The following is a 16546-nucleotide window of genomic DNA, read 5'->3' on the forward strand; positions in this document are numbered from 1 at the left end:
TGACCTATCTGGATATGTTCTTTTTGACAATGAATACAACACCATTCCTCTTCAATTTGTCATTCCCGGCATAGTAAACCATGTGGTTGTCAGATTCCAAATGGCCAATACCAGTCCATTTCTGCTCACTAATGTCTAAGATATCGATGTTTATGCATTGCATTTCATTTTTGACAATTTCCAATTTTCCTAGATTCATACTTCATACATTCCATGTTCCAATTATTAATGGATGCTTACAGCTGTTTTTCTTCATTTTGAGTTGTGCCCCATCAGCAAATGAAGGTCCCGAGGGCTTTACTCCCATAGGCTTTACACCATTTGCATCATCATGGTCAACTCTACTTTGAGGAGGCAGCTCTTCCCCAGTCGCATTTTGAGTGCTTCCCAACCTGAAGGGCTCATTTTCCGGCACTATGTCTGACAGCATTCTCTGCTATTCATAAGGTTTTCAGTGACTAAATATTCAGAAGTAGTTTGTCTCTCCTTTCTAGTCTGTCTTCATCTGGAAGCTCATCTGAAACCTGTCTACCATAAGTGATCCTGCTGGTATTTAAAATACCCATGGCATAGCTTCCAGAATCCCAGCAACTCATTCCCATGAGTAGTCACCCCCATTTGCTCCTAAATCCCTTACCTCGTTGTTGAGTGCTATTTGTCCATTACAACTCATGGTAACCCTGTGTGGTGGAGCAGAACGACCCGGTCGGGTTTGTTAGGCGCTGATTGTGATGGTTATGGGACCGATAAACAGCTCGTTCTCCTGTCTGGTTAGCAGCAGAGTACTGAACCAGTGAACCACCAGGGCTCCTTCCTTGAGCTCTAGCATCTTTTCTGTCTCAATGTGTTTTCCACTGTGGACATCTTACAGAAATGGGCTCATACAGCATGTGACCTTTTGTGTCTGCCTTCTTCCACTCCACAAATCTTCAGAGCTCATCCATGTTGTAGCATGAATCACTACTTTGTTCCTTTTCATTGCCACATCATATTCCATTGTAAGGATACACAGTGTTTTGTTTATCCACTCTCTCACCAGTGGACATTTGGGTTGTTTCCACGTTTTGGCTACGAGGACTCCTATATGGGTTTTGTGTGGACAGTCTTGTTATGTCTTAAGTCTTGGCACATGGGGGACAGCAGGGATGGTTTTGATTGCTCAATTGCCAAGTGTATTGCATATTGATCTGTACATGATGATCAAACCCAGTTCTTCACTTTTCATCCCAAGTTACTTTTCTTGGGGCCATCATTTCTTCATCATAAAAATGGGGTGTGTGGTACAAGCAGTTCATAAGCTAGGCTGCTAACTGATAAGTTGGAGATTCAAGTCCACCTTGGAAGAAAGGCCTGGACATCTACTTCTGAAAAGTCAGCCACTGAAATGCCTCTGGACTACAGTTCTACTCTGACACACGTGGGGTCACCAAGACTTGAGTTGATTTCAGAACAATTTCAAAAACATCTTACAGGGTTTTGGGGAATATAAAAATGCAAAAAAATTGTCACACAGGGCTGGACACACACTGGTCAGGGATGCTTGTCATTATTATTGCTTAATGGGTGTCCTGGTGTAGTGCTGTAGGATGAACACTGGACAGCTAACTGTAAGATCAGTGGTTCAAACCCACCAGCTGCTCCTTGGAACTGACTTGATGGCTCCTAGTAACAACAATGATAATGCAGGGTGGGATTAGTTTGATGGGGACCCTCAGGAAACAGTGGGTTACAGTACCTACATCTTCGGTTTTTCAGACTAGTTCCCCACTAGTCCCTGCCTCCCAAACCCAAGGTGCCTTTGTTCATGTTAGCATCCACTTACCCCGTTAATGTTGTACCCTAAGTCAGTATATATCAGGATTGGCAGAACCCGCTCATGTTTTGCGTAATGAAAGCGTTCTGGGAATTCCTCTTTCTTGAAGACTTTGAGGTGAGGATGGGCATTCTTTAGTGCTTGGTAAACAGCTTCCTCTTTCCCTGGTTTGGGGAGGAGCATCCCAAAGCCGCCATAGTCCACAATGTCAAACTTGACCAAGTCACTGAACTTGATGTAGTTGGTCAAGAGGATCTCGGTGACATTGGGCTTCTTCTTCACTGTGGTCATGCCGTGGTCTGACGTGATGATGACATTGAGGTGCTCTGTCAGACCATGCCTCTCAATGGCTTCCACCAGATAGCCGATGGTTCTGTCAATTTGCCGGATCATCACCCTCCTGTTCTCTGTCTCTGGCCCAACCGCATGTCCCACATTGTCTGGCTCTCCATAGTAGAGGGTCACAAAATCAAAGTTTTCCTTGGTGAACCAGTTCATGACGATGTCAATATTCTCCCTCCACTCGGTCTCGTTGCTGTCTGGGTGGGTGTAAGACTCTACCAGGGACCTCTGCACAGCCTCACCATCGTACCTCGCACCTCCCCCAGGGTAGTGGAATGATGCTGTTTTCCTTCCCTGCAAGTGAAGAAGAAAATCCCATTAGGGCCATCTCTCACATCATTCCCACAATGAGCAAAGCCCAAGTCGCTGACATCTCTGCCCCATCCCAGAGGAATAGAAAACACAGGTTGTTGAGTTAGAAAGTTGGATTTCACTCCTGGTCTTGCCAGGATCTCATCAAATCTAAGAATTTTAAATGCTATTTAAGAACAACCCACCACTCATCTGTCAGTCTGTCATCCTGTAGTGGCTTGTGTGTTGCTATGATACCAGAAACTCTGCCGCTAGTGTTTGAAATACCAGCAGGGCCACCTGAGGTGGACAGACTGCAGCACAGTTTCCAAACTAAGAGATTAGGAAGAGAGGTCTGGGGATCTACTTCCAGCAAGTAAGGCTATATAATCTACATATTGCAGGCTACTGATGAGTCTTCCTCCCATCCTGATACCATGTTCTTCGTCATATAACCCAGCTTCTGAGATTATTTGCTCAGCATACAGATGGAATAACTATGGTGATAGAAGACAACCCTGACACACACCTTTCCTGATTTTAAACCATCCGTGTCCCCTGTTGGAATGACTGCCCCTTGGTATATGTACAGGTTCCTCCCGAGCATAGTTAAGTGGTGTATCCCACCCTTAATCCTTTTGTTGGTTTATCACATGAAATTACATCATGGGGGATAGCTATTTCTCAAGAGCCACAACGTTGAGAATCGTGGCCCAGTCAAAATCTTAGCTATCACACAAAATCTTAGCTATCACAGTCAGTGAAAAAGAAGAGCCCCAATGGCATGGATGGACCCAGCAGCTGAAAAAGTGGGCTCAAACATGACAAGTGTGAGGATGGTGCAAGATCGAGCAGTGTCTCATTCTATTGTGCACAGGTTGCTATGAGTCGGAACCCAGGTGACAGCATCTAACAACAGCAACAGGACATCGATACCATTCTTCAAGTTGTGCAGCCAGGCACCCTCCTTTTCTGACTTGGTCCTCCCCACTAACATCAATTCACTGTCGCTTAAGGTTGCTATCTGATCTTTCCTGTGGCCCTTCTCATCGCATGCCCATATAGACAGATCTTGAAAGAGCACAACATTCAAGACAGACATTCTTTACAAATTAAGCTAAACTTGGTTGGTCTTATGGAGACTTCAGGGAATGTTTTTGGTATAAAGTTTCAAAATATCAAGATGGATTGTGAATGCATTTTCATTTCAGAGATGACAACACGAATAAAAAAGTGCCTTAGAATGCAGGGAAAATGGTACTTTCTAAGTTGGGGATGCGGAGGCAGTTCTTTTCTCTCTTAGTGCATCAGTTTCTCTCTGTAAACGCCGACAAGCGGACCTACAACAGCTTTGGTGCAGAGCAGGCACTCGCTGTTCGTCACGTGCACATTGAATGAATGCACGAGTCTCATGTCCTTTGGTGGGTCAAAAATCAGTCTTACCCTCATGTCTGGTGAACTCATGGAAATAATTACAGAATTTCTCTCACCTTTGGGTTCCAGCATCTTGTTGGTAGCCTCTACAGCTAGCACATTTTCCTTTCTGAGAATAACAGTTTCTTTGTTTGCTTTAACTTGCAAATTCTCTACTATTTGTTTATTGCCTTCATGATTGGCATTAAACATAGTTCCTTGGTTTTTGTTTTAATTTTTTTTGTGTGTGACAGCACTTTGTTTAACTTACATATAAAATGGACTTTGTTCTAAAGTATGGGATGGGCTAAAAGGATGAAACTACTAATATATTATAGAACATTGATTGGCTATTTTATTATCTAGAATCAGCTGACACCAACATTATGGGGGGACTTAGACATTCCTGAATGTTCATCTGAGTTCCTGATGTTTGTACATTATGTGTCAGATGTCCCCAGCCTGAAATGACGATTATTATTCTATTTAATGCTGTGTTGTCAACACACAGCCTTCTTTAAAGCAATCCCAAGCCTTAGTCTTAGGAAGTTCTGATTTTTCTCATGTGCGCTCATAGGAATGTCTGGAGATCTGCTCCTCTGTGAATGAGCTTCAGAGAGGAACACGCACACATACCCACACACACTTAACTGTATTTAAGACCCACAGTAATCAAAAGCACTATTTTCACCAAGTACTTCTTAGAAATAATCTGAGCACTTAATTGGATACAAAAGAGGGGGTATTTAGTGTTCTCCCCTTTAATTAGCATAATCAGTGTTTTTAGCCGCAATAGCGATTGGAAAGTACTAGCTTTATTAGGTCCATCCTTCTCCCTTAGTGTAGTCTTGCATCGCTGGGGATTTTACTCTTAAGCCCATTCCTTACAACAGGGTTTGGCACTTGTTAAAGACAGATCCCAACTTGTGGGTTCTGTGTGGGGTTTGTCCCATTCTGGAGAGCCGAGCGTGTGTGGGTTTGTATGGCGCCCCTTCCTTTAGGTGGCAGGGCCCGCACACGTGTTTCAGGGGATGCGTGGACTGCCGACTACTGTCCTGCTTTGGTGGGAAGGATATGTGGTGCAAGAGCAGGTATGCGAGAAGGGAAGGGCTGGACTCCTGGTCCTGGAAGCCCAGGAAGCAAAGCTGGTTTCCACCCTTTCCAATGCTTTGTTCCCGAGAGGCCGCTGCAGAGAAGGAAGCTGAGACTCAGTGCTGCCGCTCACAACAACCGCACGTCCAGCTGGTCCTCAGCATCTTTGTGATGGAGGATGCCCCACTGAAACCCACTAGGTGCAGTTGGTGCCCACTCACAGCCATCCTGTAGGACAGAGGAGGGTTGCACCCAGGCGGCAAATCCCTCCAGTCGTGTTTTTCCTGCAGAGTGGCTGGTGGGGTCAAACCATCGACCTTTCAGTGTGCAGCAGAGTGCTTTAACCACAGTACAACCAGGACTATTATATGATGACCATGCCAAATCAGCTGCCATTGTGCCAATTCTGACTCATAGCCACCCGCTTGGAAAAGGGCGAACCGCCACACAGGATTTCCGAGGCTGTGGCTCTGCTGGGAAGCAGACTGTCACAACTTTCTTCTGGCTAGTGGATTTGAACAGCTGACCTTTAGGTGAGCAGTTGAGCACGGAACCAAAGCACCGCCAGTTCTATTGATGCGTAATTGCTTAATTGTCATGGTTGTTAGGGGCCCTCTGGAGTTGGCTCTGACTCAGAGCGACCTTACGCATAACAGAAGAAAACACTGCCCGGTCCCGCGCCATCCTCACATTCATTGTTACACTGGAGCCTCAGTCTGCTGTTAACTAACAGATTGGCAGCTAGAACCCACCTAGACATTCCTCAGACGAAGGGCTTGCCAATCTATTTTGGAAAAAGCCGGCACCCATCCCTTTGGAGCACAAGTCTCCTGTGACACAGGGGGTTGCCGGGAGTGAGAACTGACAGCGGCTGGTCAGGCAGAAGTAGCCGCTCCATCCTGCTCACACCTCTCCACGTCTGGGAGCTCTTGGATAGATTTGCTTTCACAGGAAACCACAGCTGCCTTCCGCAGCCTCGTCTCCTGGTCACAGCACACGTGGCCCCGTTACAGAGCCTTGTCAGCCGTGGGGCTCTCACTCAGCTGCCCCCTCTGTCCTCTGCACTTTTGAATCCTCTGTACAACTCTTCCCAAGAGACAGGAAACAAGCCCTCAGGTGTCCATGGGTTTCCTGGTCGGACAGCTGCCTGTCTTCCTCTGAGAAGGAACGTGATGACCTAGCTCAGCCATTGTTCACATGGAGGGCTCAAAAGGACTCACTCAGAGTCACAAAAAGACCCCACTTACTGGTCAGAGAGAGACTGGTGGCACCCTCAAGCCTGGAATGGAACCCACCCCCAGAGTTCACCTTTCAGCCAAACAATACCTGGGCCTATAAAATCCCGGTGTGGTGCTATCGGACAAGCACTGGGCCAAAAGGTTGATTTGAACCATAAGGTTGGCGGTTCAAACTCACCAGCTGCTCCTCAGAAACCCTAACAGGGTTGCTATGAGTCAGAACCAACTCAACAGCACTTAACAACAACAACATAAAGTGAATGGAGTCTTGGTATGGTGCTATAGCATCAGCACTGGACTGCTAACTTCAAGGTTGGTAGTTCAAACCCACCAGTTACTCCTGGGAAACGCTATACAGGGTCACTATGATTTGGAAGCAACTTAATGGCACTTAACAACATGAAGTGAATAATAATAGTACCAGGGAGGGACATAGTACAACTAACCCCACAGGACCAAAAGGGCAGCATTTGCCCCAAAACAAAGCTCAGAAGGCAGGAAGGGACAGAAAAGAGGGACAAATGGAAGCAGGGAACTCAGGGAGGAAGTGGAAAGAATGCTTTTACATTGAGGGTATTTGTAAGCCATGTCATGATACAAAATGTGTATAGATTATTGAATGGGGAGCAAATGTGCTCTGTAAATGTTTACAAAACCACAATTACAAACAGAAAAAGAAGGATCGACTTAAAACAAGGAGATCTGAGCCTGCTCCCAGTGGCCCCTCTCGCTTTATACCCTGCCCATTCCTCAGGTCCTGCTGGATGTGGGCTCCTGTCTTTGCAGCCTCCCCCACCCAGGTGCATCCATTACCATGCATCGTGATGGGTTCTGGCAGCATTGGTGGCGCAAGAATGATGAATGCACCAATCTCTGAAAAGCCTGGGAGAGGAAAGGGGAGTGGGCGTTCCCCGACGCTGGAGACAGGCAGGCTACCTTCCTACAACCTCACCTGACAATACAGACAAGCCCCTGAAAGTCAGTTGGAGTGGGTTGGTGCCTTGCTCATGGGGGCTGACTTGGGGCCACAGGTTTGCTTCAGCTGTAGTGACTGCTTGGTGGCATCATGGCAAAGTGAGGCCCAGCAATCTGTTGTCACCCTCCAAACAAGCCATCCATCGCTGGGCCCCTGCACCAGCACCTCTTTCTGCACAAACACTTGTAAATTCAGCCAAGAGGAAAAGTATTGTGTATAAATCGGTACTTCTGCCATAGCACCAGAGAACAGAGACATTTATGAGGAAAAACCTGATGTGTGGCGGCCCTAGAGGTTTAGTCCTGAGGAAACCAGTCCCTGTCCTCATGAAGACTCCTCCGTTAGTGCCAACAGCCAGCATTTATTCAGCACCAGCTACTTGCCAGCAACTTTTCATGTACATCTCACTGAATCTTGACATCTGGTGTGCAGAAGGTACAACTGTTATCAGCCCAGTTCCCATTCACATAAACAGAGAGCTTAAGTAACTTGCCCAAGGCTGCACAACTTCTAACCCTAGTCCCACCTCCTAGCTATGACAGATGAACTTGTGAAAGCCAAGCTGGGTGTCTCTAACAGTACCTGCCTCTGGGCTGTGATCCAAAGGGGGAGCACCCCATTGTCCCACCACTCCGTCTTGTTCTGCGTGGTCTTGAAGGAATACTTCCACTGTGTCTCCGTGTTAAACATCATGTTGTGAATGACTCCATGGTCTTCAATCCAGCGACCTGGGGGGTAAAGGAGGGATGGCATGGACAAGTAGTACGAAGAAATGTTGCCAGGTGCCCAGGAGTGCTGCGTGTGAGGCTGAAAGGGCTGGAGGAGAAGGTGTTAAATGGTAAACCTCGGCTCTCCATTTCTGCCACCACATCAGCCTCTGGACTTTGCTTCTTGTAGAATCCAGGTCAAGGGCAAAGTCAAGAGAGAGCTGAGGAGTCTAAGTGGGGTAAGATGATGGATAACCAAAACCAGACCACTGCTTCCCAGTCGACCCCAGCTCAGAGCAACCTGACAGGACCGAGCAGAGCTGCTGCATAGGGTTTCTAAAACTGTGTCACTTTCTGTAAACCAACTGATTGATTTTTCTCCCACGAAGCAGCTGGTGGGTTCGAACCACCAACCTTTCGATTAGCAGTTGAGCAGTTATTCACCGTGCCACTAGGGTTCCTTAGGATGAATGTAAGATGATATAGATATGAGTGGCCATCTAATAATATATAAGGTTATGCTCACCACTGAACCCAAATCCACTGCCATCAACTTGAGGCTGACTCTTAGTGACCCTGGATGGTTTCGGAGACTGTGGAATTTTTCAGAAGCAGACACTTTCATCTTTCTCTCACAGAGCAGCTGGTGGGTTTGAACTGTTGATCTTGCAGTTAGCAGCCCAACCCCTAACCCACATTGTTACCAGGGCTCCTTACATAAGATCTATGTCACTATGCATATTTAATTTCATTCATAAATATTTACCATACAGCTGACCCTTGAACAACACAAGTTTGAACTGCGTGGGACATGTACATGGGATTTTTCCCCTGTTGCTGTGTGGTTAGCTGAAACGTGTGTGACAGTAGCCATCTCTGCAGTCCCTCACCCTTCTGTCTCTCCTGAACTCCGTGTTGTTTGAAGATAAGGGCTCCCTCTCCTTCTCTGAAATGTAAGCTTGATACATATTATGTTGTTGTTAAGTGTCCTGGAATTGGTTCTGACTCATAGTGACCCTGTATAGGGTTTCTGAGGAGCGGCTGGTGGATTTGAACTGCCGATCTTATGGTTAGTGCTTATCCTGCAGCGCCACACCAGGACCCACCTTAGGTTAACACAGCTTAAAAGAAACTGTTCTTCCTCATTTGGTCTTCAGGTCCTCAGAGAAACGGCCAGGCTTCTTTCTGTTGGCCGGATTAGGGGAGAGTCTGGGGCTGTGCAGAGAGTTCTGGGGGCAGAGTGACTAAGTGCTCGCCTGCTAACTGAAAGGTTAGCGGTTCAAACCCACCAGTCACTCTGTGGGAGAAAGACCTTAAAGATTGCAGCTGAGAAGCCTCTGTGAGGTAGTTCTAATCTGCCAATGGGTTCGGTGAGTTGAAATTGACTCGATAGCCCCCGCAACAACAGCAACAAGGGTCTGTGCTGGCTGAGGGACAGAGAGATGTCCACAGAGCAACTTCCGTGTATGTGGGAGACTGAGAGAAAGAGCCAGGAAAAGAGATTTTTAAACAGCATTACTACGCATTTTGACAGTTATTTTCCAGTGGTGTTTGTTTGGAGGGACAACGTTTCAGTGGTCCTTCAGGATGTTTGGACGCTGGACTCATGTTTCTTTGAGTCCAGCATTGAACCAAGATCAGCACATGGCTCAGCTTGGTAATTTTTGTTACATTTATAGAAAAAGCATGTCCCAGGCCCATCTTCAAAGACTTACCATCTGAGGTATTGGGGCAGGTCCACAAATAACTTGTTGAAACCTTGAAGTAGAGGAAGTATGAAATAAGGTGGGGGTGGGGTGGGGGGCATGACAGAAATGATGAGGCCATTAGGGTGGGCCCTAATTCAATATGACCAAACCAAAAAACTCCCAAACCTACTGCTGTCTCGTCAATTCCAACTTCTAGCGGCCTTACAGAGGGTTCTGAGACTGCACATTTTTATAGAGACAGACAGCTTCATCTTTCGCTCTCGAAATGGCTGGTGCCTTTGAACCGCCGGCCTTCAGGTTAGCAGTCCAACACCTAACCCACAGCACCACCAGGGCCCGGTCCAATAGGACAGACCAGACGACACAATAGGAAGATGGTCATGGATGCTGGAGACAGAGATTGAAGTGATGTTGCCACAAACTAAGGAATGCCCGAGGCTACCAGAAGCTGGAAGAGGCAAAGATCTTTGTTAGAGTCTTCGGAGACAGTGTGGCCCTGCTGGCACTTCGAATGGAAACATCTAGTCTCCATAACTGTGGGAGACGACATTTCTCTTGTTTTTTCAAAGTCAACACGAGTGTGGGACTCAGTTACAGCCACCCTAGAAAAGGAATATATTGTTGTTAAGTGTCGTCAAGTTGGCCTAGGCGCGTAATATAGGGTTTCCAGGGTTGTACATCTTTGCAGGACCAGACAGCTTGCAATGCACTCTTATGGAGTGGTTGGTGGGCTCGAACTGCTAATCCTGTGGTCCACAATCCAGTGTTCATGTACAGGAAATGACTATAGTAGATATTTAACAAATACCAGTTGGATTGAGTTGAACAAGCCCCCCGTCCCCTTTCGTTTATAGGTGAGCAGGTAGAAACTGAGCACTCAGGAAGCAGAACCCCAGTTAGGAACTTGATTTGGAACACAACAAACTGAATTTTAAGGGGGGAAACTTCAGTAGGATTAAAAAAAAAATGCTATGAATTCCATTAGAACGCATTTGTTCAGCTCCAATTGACTGCTTTTCAGATAAGGAGCCTTGGTGGCTCAATGGTTAAGTGCCTGGCTCCTTATTGAAAGGTTGGTGGTTCAAAGCCAGCCATCAAACCCATTTCTGTGGGACCAGGCCATCTGTTCCTATGCAGATGGCAGTTATGGGACAGTCCTACTCTGTTACATGGGGTCCCTCTGAGTCAAAGCCAACTCCTTAATCAGTAGAAATGAGCACTGACGGCAGAGTGCAAGGTTGGGGGTTCCAATCCAGTCACTTCTTGAAAGAAAGATGAGTCTGTTTGCTCCATGAAAGATCCACAGGCTGGAAAACCCTAAGGAATGATTCTTCTCTGTCATACAGTGTTGCTATGAGTCAAAATCAACTTGACGAGTGGATAGAAATGAGGTGTGTTTCAGAACTAGCACCCCATGATGGAGAAAATAATACCGCTAAAGACCCCACATTACCAAGCCATCCTTCCTTAAGTGTGAATGCTAATGAACATGTGCAGACACTGTGTCTTCTTGACATTGCTTTTTAATTACGGCCAACAATAAATCATGGTTTCCTTCAACAAGACTGAGAATGGCCCTAAGGCAGAGACTGGATTCTTTAGGAACTGAGCCATGAGGGAATGGTCGATCTCTCTTCCCAGCTCCTCTCCCTACCTGCTGACAGGAGCAGAAATGTTCTGTCTTCAAGCCGCTGGGAGCAGACGGTTGTACTTGTGTTCCACCTGAGACCCCTGATAACCCCCAATTTCAGCCTCACCTGCCTTTATGGTCATAAAGGCACAGAATCTTTCCTATCTGTTCTTCTGTGTCTTTCCCCCATCGTCTGTCCCTCCTACAAGTTACAGTGAACTTAGCAGTGGTCACCCAAACGATGGGTCCACGTCTGTGTCCCTGGAACCTGTGAATATGACCTCCTTTAGAGGAAAGGGCTTGGCAGACATGGGCAAATTGAGGATTATTTTAAGATGAGATGATCATCTTAAAAAAATCTCCAAGGGGAAGCAGAGGTCCCTGGGACCATCAATGGAGAAGAGCGGAGAGCGGGATCCTACCCAGAGAAGCAGTGATGCCTGAGATGGAGGCAGAGACAATGATGTGGAGCGATGGAACAGCTGAGGACTTTAGACCCAGAGAGGGAGAGGGGCTGTGTGCTGATGACCAGGGGGCAGGCTTGCAGGGTATATACCCTTTGGTTGGTGATGATGCATGGAGGTGATTGTAACCATGGCAATGAAACAATATACGATAGGCTGAGTGTAAAGCTAATGTTCTCCCATGAAAGCTATTACATAATTCACAATAAAACATTTAAAAAAAAGTCTCCAAGGAGAAAAAAAAAGGGAAGAGAGAAAGAAAATGAATATGGGAAAGGAAAGTGTTGAGCAGGTACGATGGACTAAAATAAGATGAGCTAACTGCTGCTGGTTCTTTAAGCTGGGTGATGGGGTGCACAGGGGTTCCTTAGGCACTTCGTGCTATTTTGTGCAGTTTAGAACTTTCCATAAGGAAAAGTTAAGAAAAATCTTAGTTTCCCAGTCTTGTTGTCCTCTGTCCCTGCCCCCACCACCACTTTAATTCTTTGTGAAAGTGACTGGTGGTTGGGTGGCATCTTTTTGGTTTCAGACTGTAGTTTTCTTGCTTTCAGGGCTTGTTGATTTCCAGGACTTTCTCTTTGGAGAAATGTTTATAGAGAAGCAGGGTGGGAACTGATGGCGTTTGACAGCCTCTTCTAACTAGTTTCCTGACAACATCTGACTTCTAGTGTTACGGACAGCAGGAAGTTAATTTCCTTTCTCTGTGCATTTTCCGGTACCTTTCTGAATCTGCGTTTGTCACTGGATGGTAGGGCATATGCTGTTGTCATCGAGTAAGCTGTGACTCACTACGACCCCGTGCCTTACAGAATGCAGCATTGCCCAATCCTGTGTCCTCTTAGATCATTGGCAATCTGGAATCCATTGTTTTTGCCATGAAGTGTTTTGAGTGATTCTCAATCTAGCGGGCTTGTCTTCCAGCACTGTACTGGACAGTGTTCCATTGTGATCCATAAGGTTTCATCAGCTAATATTTGAAAGTAGATTACCAGCAGTGTAAGATCACCAGGCCTTTCTTCCTAGTCTCAGTTTGGAAGTTCTGCTGGAAACTGTCCACTGTGGGTGACTCTTCTGGTATTTGAAATACCGGTGGCAGAGCTTCCAGAAGCTTAGTAAGCAACTGTTGTTTTTATTAAGTGCTATTGAGTCGGTTCTTACTCATAGAGACCCTGTTTGGGGTTTCTGAGGAGCGGCTGGTAGGTTTGAACTACCAACCTTGTGGTTAGCAGTTCAATGCTTATTCTACAGCGCCACACCAGGATTCCAGTAAGCAATTACAGTAGACAAACTGACAGATGGATAATGGGTGCGACTTTAAGGCTTTCTGATTTGCAAGTTATTTGCATACTACATATCTAGTGTAAGAGTTGTTAGTAAAATGATGTTACTCTCCAGAAACATTTGGCAATGGTAGGAGTTAGTTTTGACCAGCACAGCAGGAAGGAGGAGTCATGAGCTACTGCCATCTAGTGGGCAAAGGCCAGGGATGCAGCTGACCATCCTAGGATGCATAGACTTTCCACGCAACAAAAGGCCAACATACTGAGGTCCAAAAGATCATCCCAGCACCTTTTCTTTGTTACTGTCTTGGGTAGAGGGAGAGGTGTACTGGTGATGGACTGCAATATCCAGGCACATTTTAACTTATGAGAGGTTGATTTTGGAGCCCTGGTGGCACAGGAGGTTAAGCATTGGGCTGCTTGCTGCAAGGTCGGAGGTTCAAACCCTTGGGAGAAAGATGAAGCTGTCTGTGGTGAATTTGTTTTTTTTTTTTTTTTAGTTGGAGTGGCATTTAAAACTGATAATTTATATGAATTTTACACTACTTGCCTCCAAGGGGCATCATCCACATAGCATTTATGAAAGTGACAACTCTCTCCCCCAACTGTGCAGTCCACACATGGCTACAAGGGGTCACTCTGCTTCCAGAACGTGGAGAGTCCCCCTGTTTCCCACCGCCAGGGCTCCTGACTATTTCATTACTAAGCTCTTCCAAGAAAGGAGATGATGTAGACCTCGGAGATCTTCGCTTTTTTTATTCTTGACCATCATAAATTCTATGTGGATACCGTCTGTCTGCTACATGGCAGTGATAAATCCTTATTTCAGTGGATTCATCAAGGAGAAAGTGTGTATGTGCTGCCGCCCGCCACATGACTAGTCACACATCACTTGCTTGAGGGGATGTTCTTAGTTTCCACAGCATAACTTACTCTTTACCGACCTTCAATCACTTTGCAATAAAAACTGAGATTGCAAAAGTGTTCATTGTCATTACCAGTGATGGAACAGTAACTACAGACTTCTGGGGGAGAGATGGAAACGGGGTGATTTACACGAGGAAAATGAGCCGTTAACTCTCAGAGAATTACTTTTCATTCCAGCGAGATCCGAGGAACTTTTGACAGAGTTGAGGGAGACCACAGGAACAGGAAGGGGCTCTGGTGAGCGTGCACCTGCTGAGAGATTGGTGATTTTCATGTGTGGTCCTGGAAGCCGGCGGAAGTCCGCACACCATGAGCAGCTGTGTGGATGAAGGCTTGAATTCACAAGACCGAAGCTGAATCGCAGAGCATCATGGACCTCAATGTACACGCCTGCGTTGTCCCCGCCCCCTGGTGTACACGCCCCCTACGTAGTCCCCGCCCCCTAGTGTACAGAGCCTGCATTGTGCCCACCCCCTCGTGTACACGCACCTTGCACTGTCTCTGTTTGCTCTCTGTACACACCCTGCATCGTCCCCACCCCCGGTGTACAGAACCTGCATCATTCCTGCCCTCCACAATACACACTGCATCGTCCCCGCCCCCTGGTGTACATATACTCTGCATCATCCCTGCCCTTTTCACGTGGGTGAAATTGTGGCTTGTCAAAGGTGAAGAGATTCTGCAGATGTAATTAAGATTCCTAATCAGTTCAGTTCAATGAGATTCCTAATTGTTTAGTGGCACAGTGGTAAAAGTGCTCAGCTGCTAAAGGAAAGATCCGTGGTTGGAGCCCACTGGTTCCGCGGAAGAAAGATACGGCAATCTGCCCCTGTGAAGTTCTCCTCTGTCCTATAGGGTCACAATGAGTCGGAATCAACTTGGCAGCAATGAGTTTGGTTTAGTAATCACTTCTCTTTTGAGTTTCTCAGAAGGGCAGCTGTTCTAGGTGGGCCTGACCTAATCAGGTGAGCTGCTAAAAGAAGGTCTATCTTGTTTCCTTCTGGGAACTCAAGTATTCAGAGTATCTGCTTAAAACTCCTTGTGATGCTAGTCTTCACCACGTGAGGAGTTCATCTCCAATAATTAGTTGAAATAATGAGGTCCTACGATGTTTTTCTACAGCTCCTGGCAACACTTGAGCACTTGCAACATGCGTAGAAAACACAATCTACCTATAAGTGGGGCCCCATGTGGTTAACTGGGATTCCAGCCCTCTGGACTGTGTCTTGGCAGCTTGGAGGAGTGGTCCCTGTGAGGCTCTTGTGGAAGAGAAACTTCCAGCCTCATCACTGCCGTACCCCAATTAATAAGAAAGCCAGTTCATGAGTTGTGGAGCCAGGAGACCCCCCTTTTATCACAGTCTGTGTGGGGCCTACCCTCTGGGGCCTGATGAGGTCTTTTGGAGCAGGCATTAACAATTTGCGTTCATTATTTCTTTGGTAAGGGATGCCTCTTCTCCACAGTGGAGTCAGACAGAGGTCCGCTGGAGCCCAGCTCCTGAAGACAAATGCACGTCGTTCTCCGGTCTGTGGTGGTCTCGGTTCCATTAATGGAACGGGTGTGGGAGACATAGCTCTTGTCTGGAAGCTCCGTGTATGGGCGGCCTTCACAGCTGTTTGGAATCATGGCTTCATTAGAATCAAACACAGTCAAAGGCTGTTGACCTGCTTGAGGACAGGGAATCAGAGCCCGGTTTCTGGAGCCATTCGAGGCTGAGTTTGAATTCTTGCTTCTGCCCCTCAGCAGTCATGGGAACTCCAGAAAGGTATGGATTATCCAAGAACCTCAAGTGTCTCCCCTGGAGAGAGGAGTGGCCTCCTCTGACTTTATATCGCTGTTAAGGGGATTGAAAATCAAAACCAAACCAAACCAACCCCGCCTGCTGTCAAGTTGATTCTGACTCTGTAATCCTATAGACAGAGTAGAAACTGCTTTCTAGGGTTGCAGAGGCTGTAAATCTATATGGGAGCAGCTGGTGGGATTGAACCATTTGCAGTCCAACACTTAACCCACTGTGCCACCAAGACGCCCATAGGAATCGAAGTCTGTGATAGTCATGTTTTGGGGGTGCTGTCGAGTCTATTTTGATGCATTATAACCACATGTGACAAAATGGAACTGCTGCCTAGGGCTTTCTAGCCTACAAACCTCACAGGAAGAGACCACAAGGTCTTTCTTCCCAACACCTGCTGTGTAGGTTTGAACCACTAACGTTTCTGTTAGAAGTCAAGTGTTTAACTATTGCACCAACAGAGCTCCTTGATCCTCATAGTTGTGGTTTTATGCCAGGGAGCCGGTTCTGACTCAAAGTGATCCTTTGAAAGCAGTAAATCTTTGTTGTTGTTGTTGTTGTGATGTGCCGTGGAGTCGGTTCCGAGTCATAGCGACCCTGTACAGGGTTTCCGAGGTTGTAAAATCTTTATGGGAGCAGAAAGCCTCATCCTCCTTTTTTTCAACTTGAGTGAAGGTTTACAGAGCATATCATCAGCTTCATACTCAACAAATCTAACATTTAGTTTTATCTCAGTGATTGCCACCCCTCTATGCAGCATCTCTTCTTTCTCCTGTTGTTGTTGTTGTTAAGTGCCATCGAGTCGGGTCCGACCCATAGCGACCCTGTACAGGGTTTCCGAGGGTGTAAATCTTTACGGGAGTAGAAAGCCT

The 16546-nt window shown here is 46.6% G+C and overlaps 1 protein-coding gene across 1 annotated transcript in view; it reads right to left on the reverse strand.

Moving 5' to 3' along the window:
• The window catches only part of LOC102811728 (ectonucleotide pyrophosphatase/phosphodiesterase family member 7-like), a 32314-nt gene that overhangs the window by 11509 nt on the left and 4259 nt on the right, over nucleotides 1-16546 (reverse strand). Inside the window, exons 2-3 of the mRNA XM_006874914.1 lie at nucleotides 7748-7893; nucleotides 1823-2449 (exon numbers count right to left, since the gene is read on the reverse strand). Of these exons, the coding sequence (XP_006874976.1) occupies nucleotides 1823-2449; nucleotides 7748-7893 (773 nt within the window). The remainder of the gene's footprint in view (nucleotides 1-1822; nucleotides 2450-7747; nucleotides 7894-16546) is intronic.

This window comes from Chrysochloris asiatica, unplaced genomic scaffold, assembly GCF_000296735.1.
Source record: "Chrysochloris asiatica unplaced genomic scaffold, ChrAsi1.0 scaffold00305, whole genome shotgun sequence".
Taxonomy (NCBI): Eukaryota; Metazoa; Chordata; class Mammalia; order Afrosoricida; family Chrysochloridae; genus Chrysochloris; species Chrysochloris asiatica.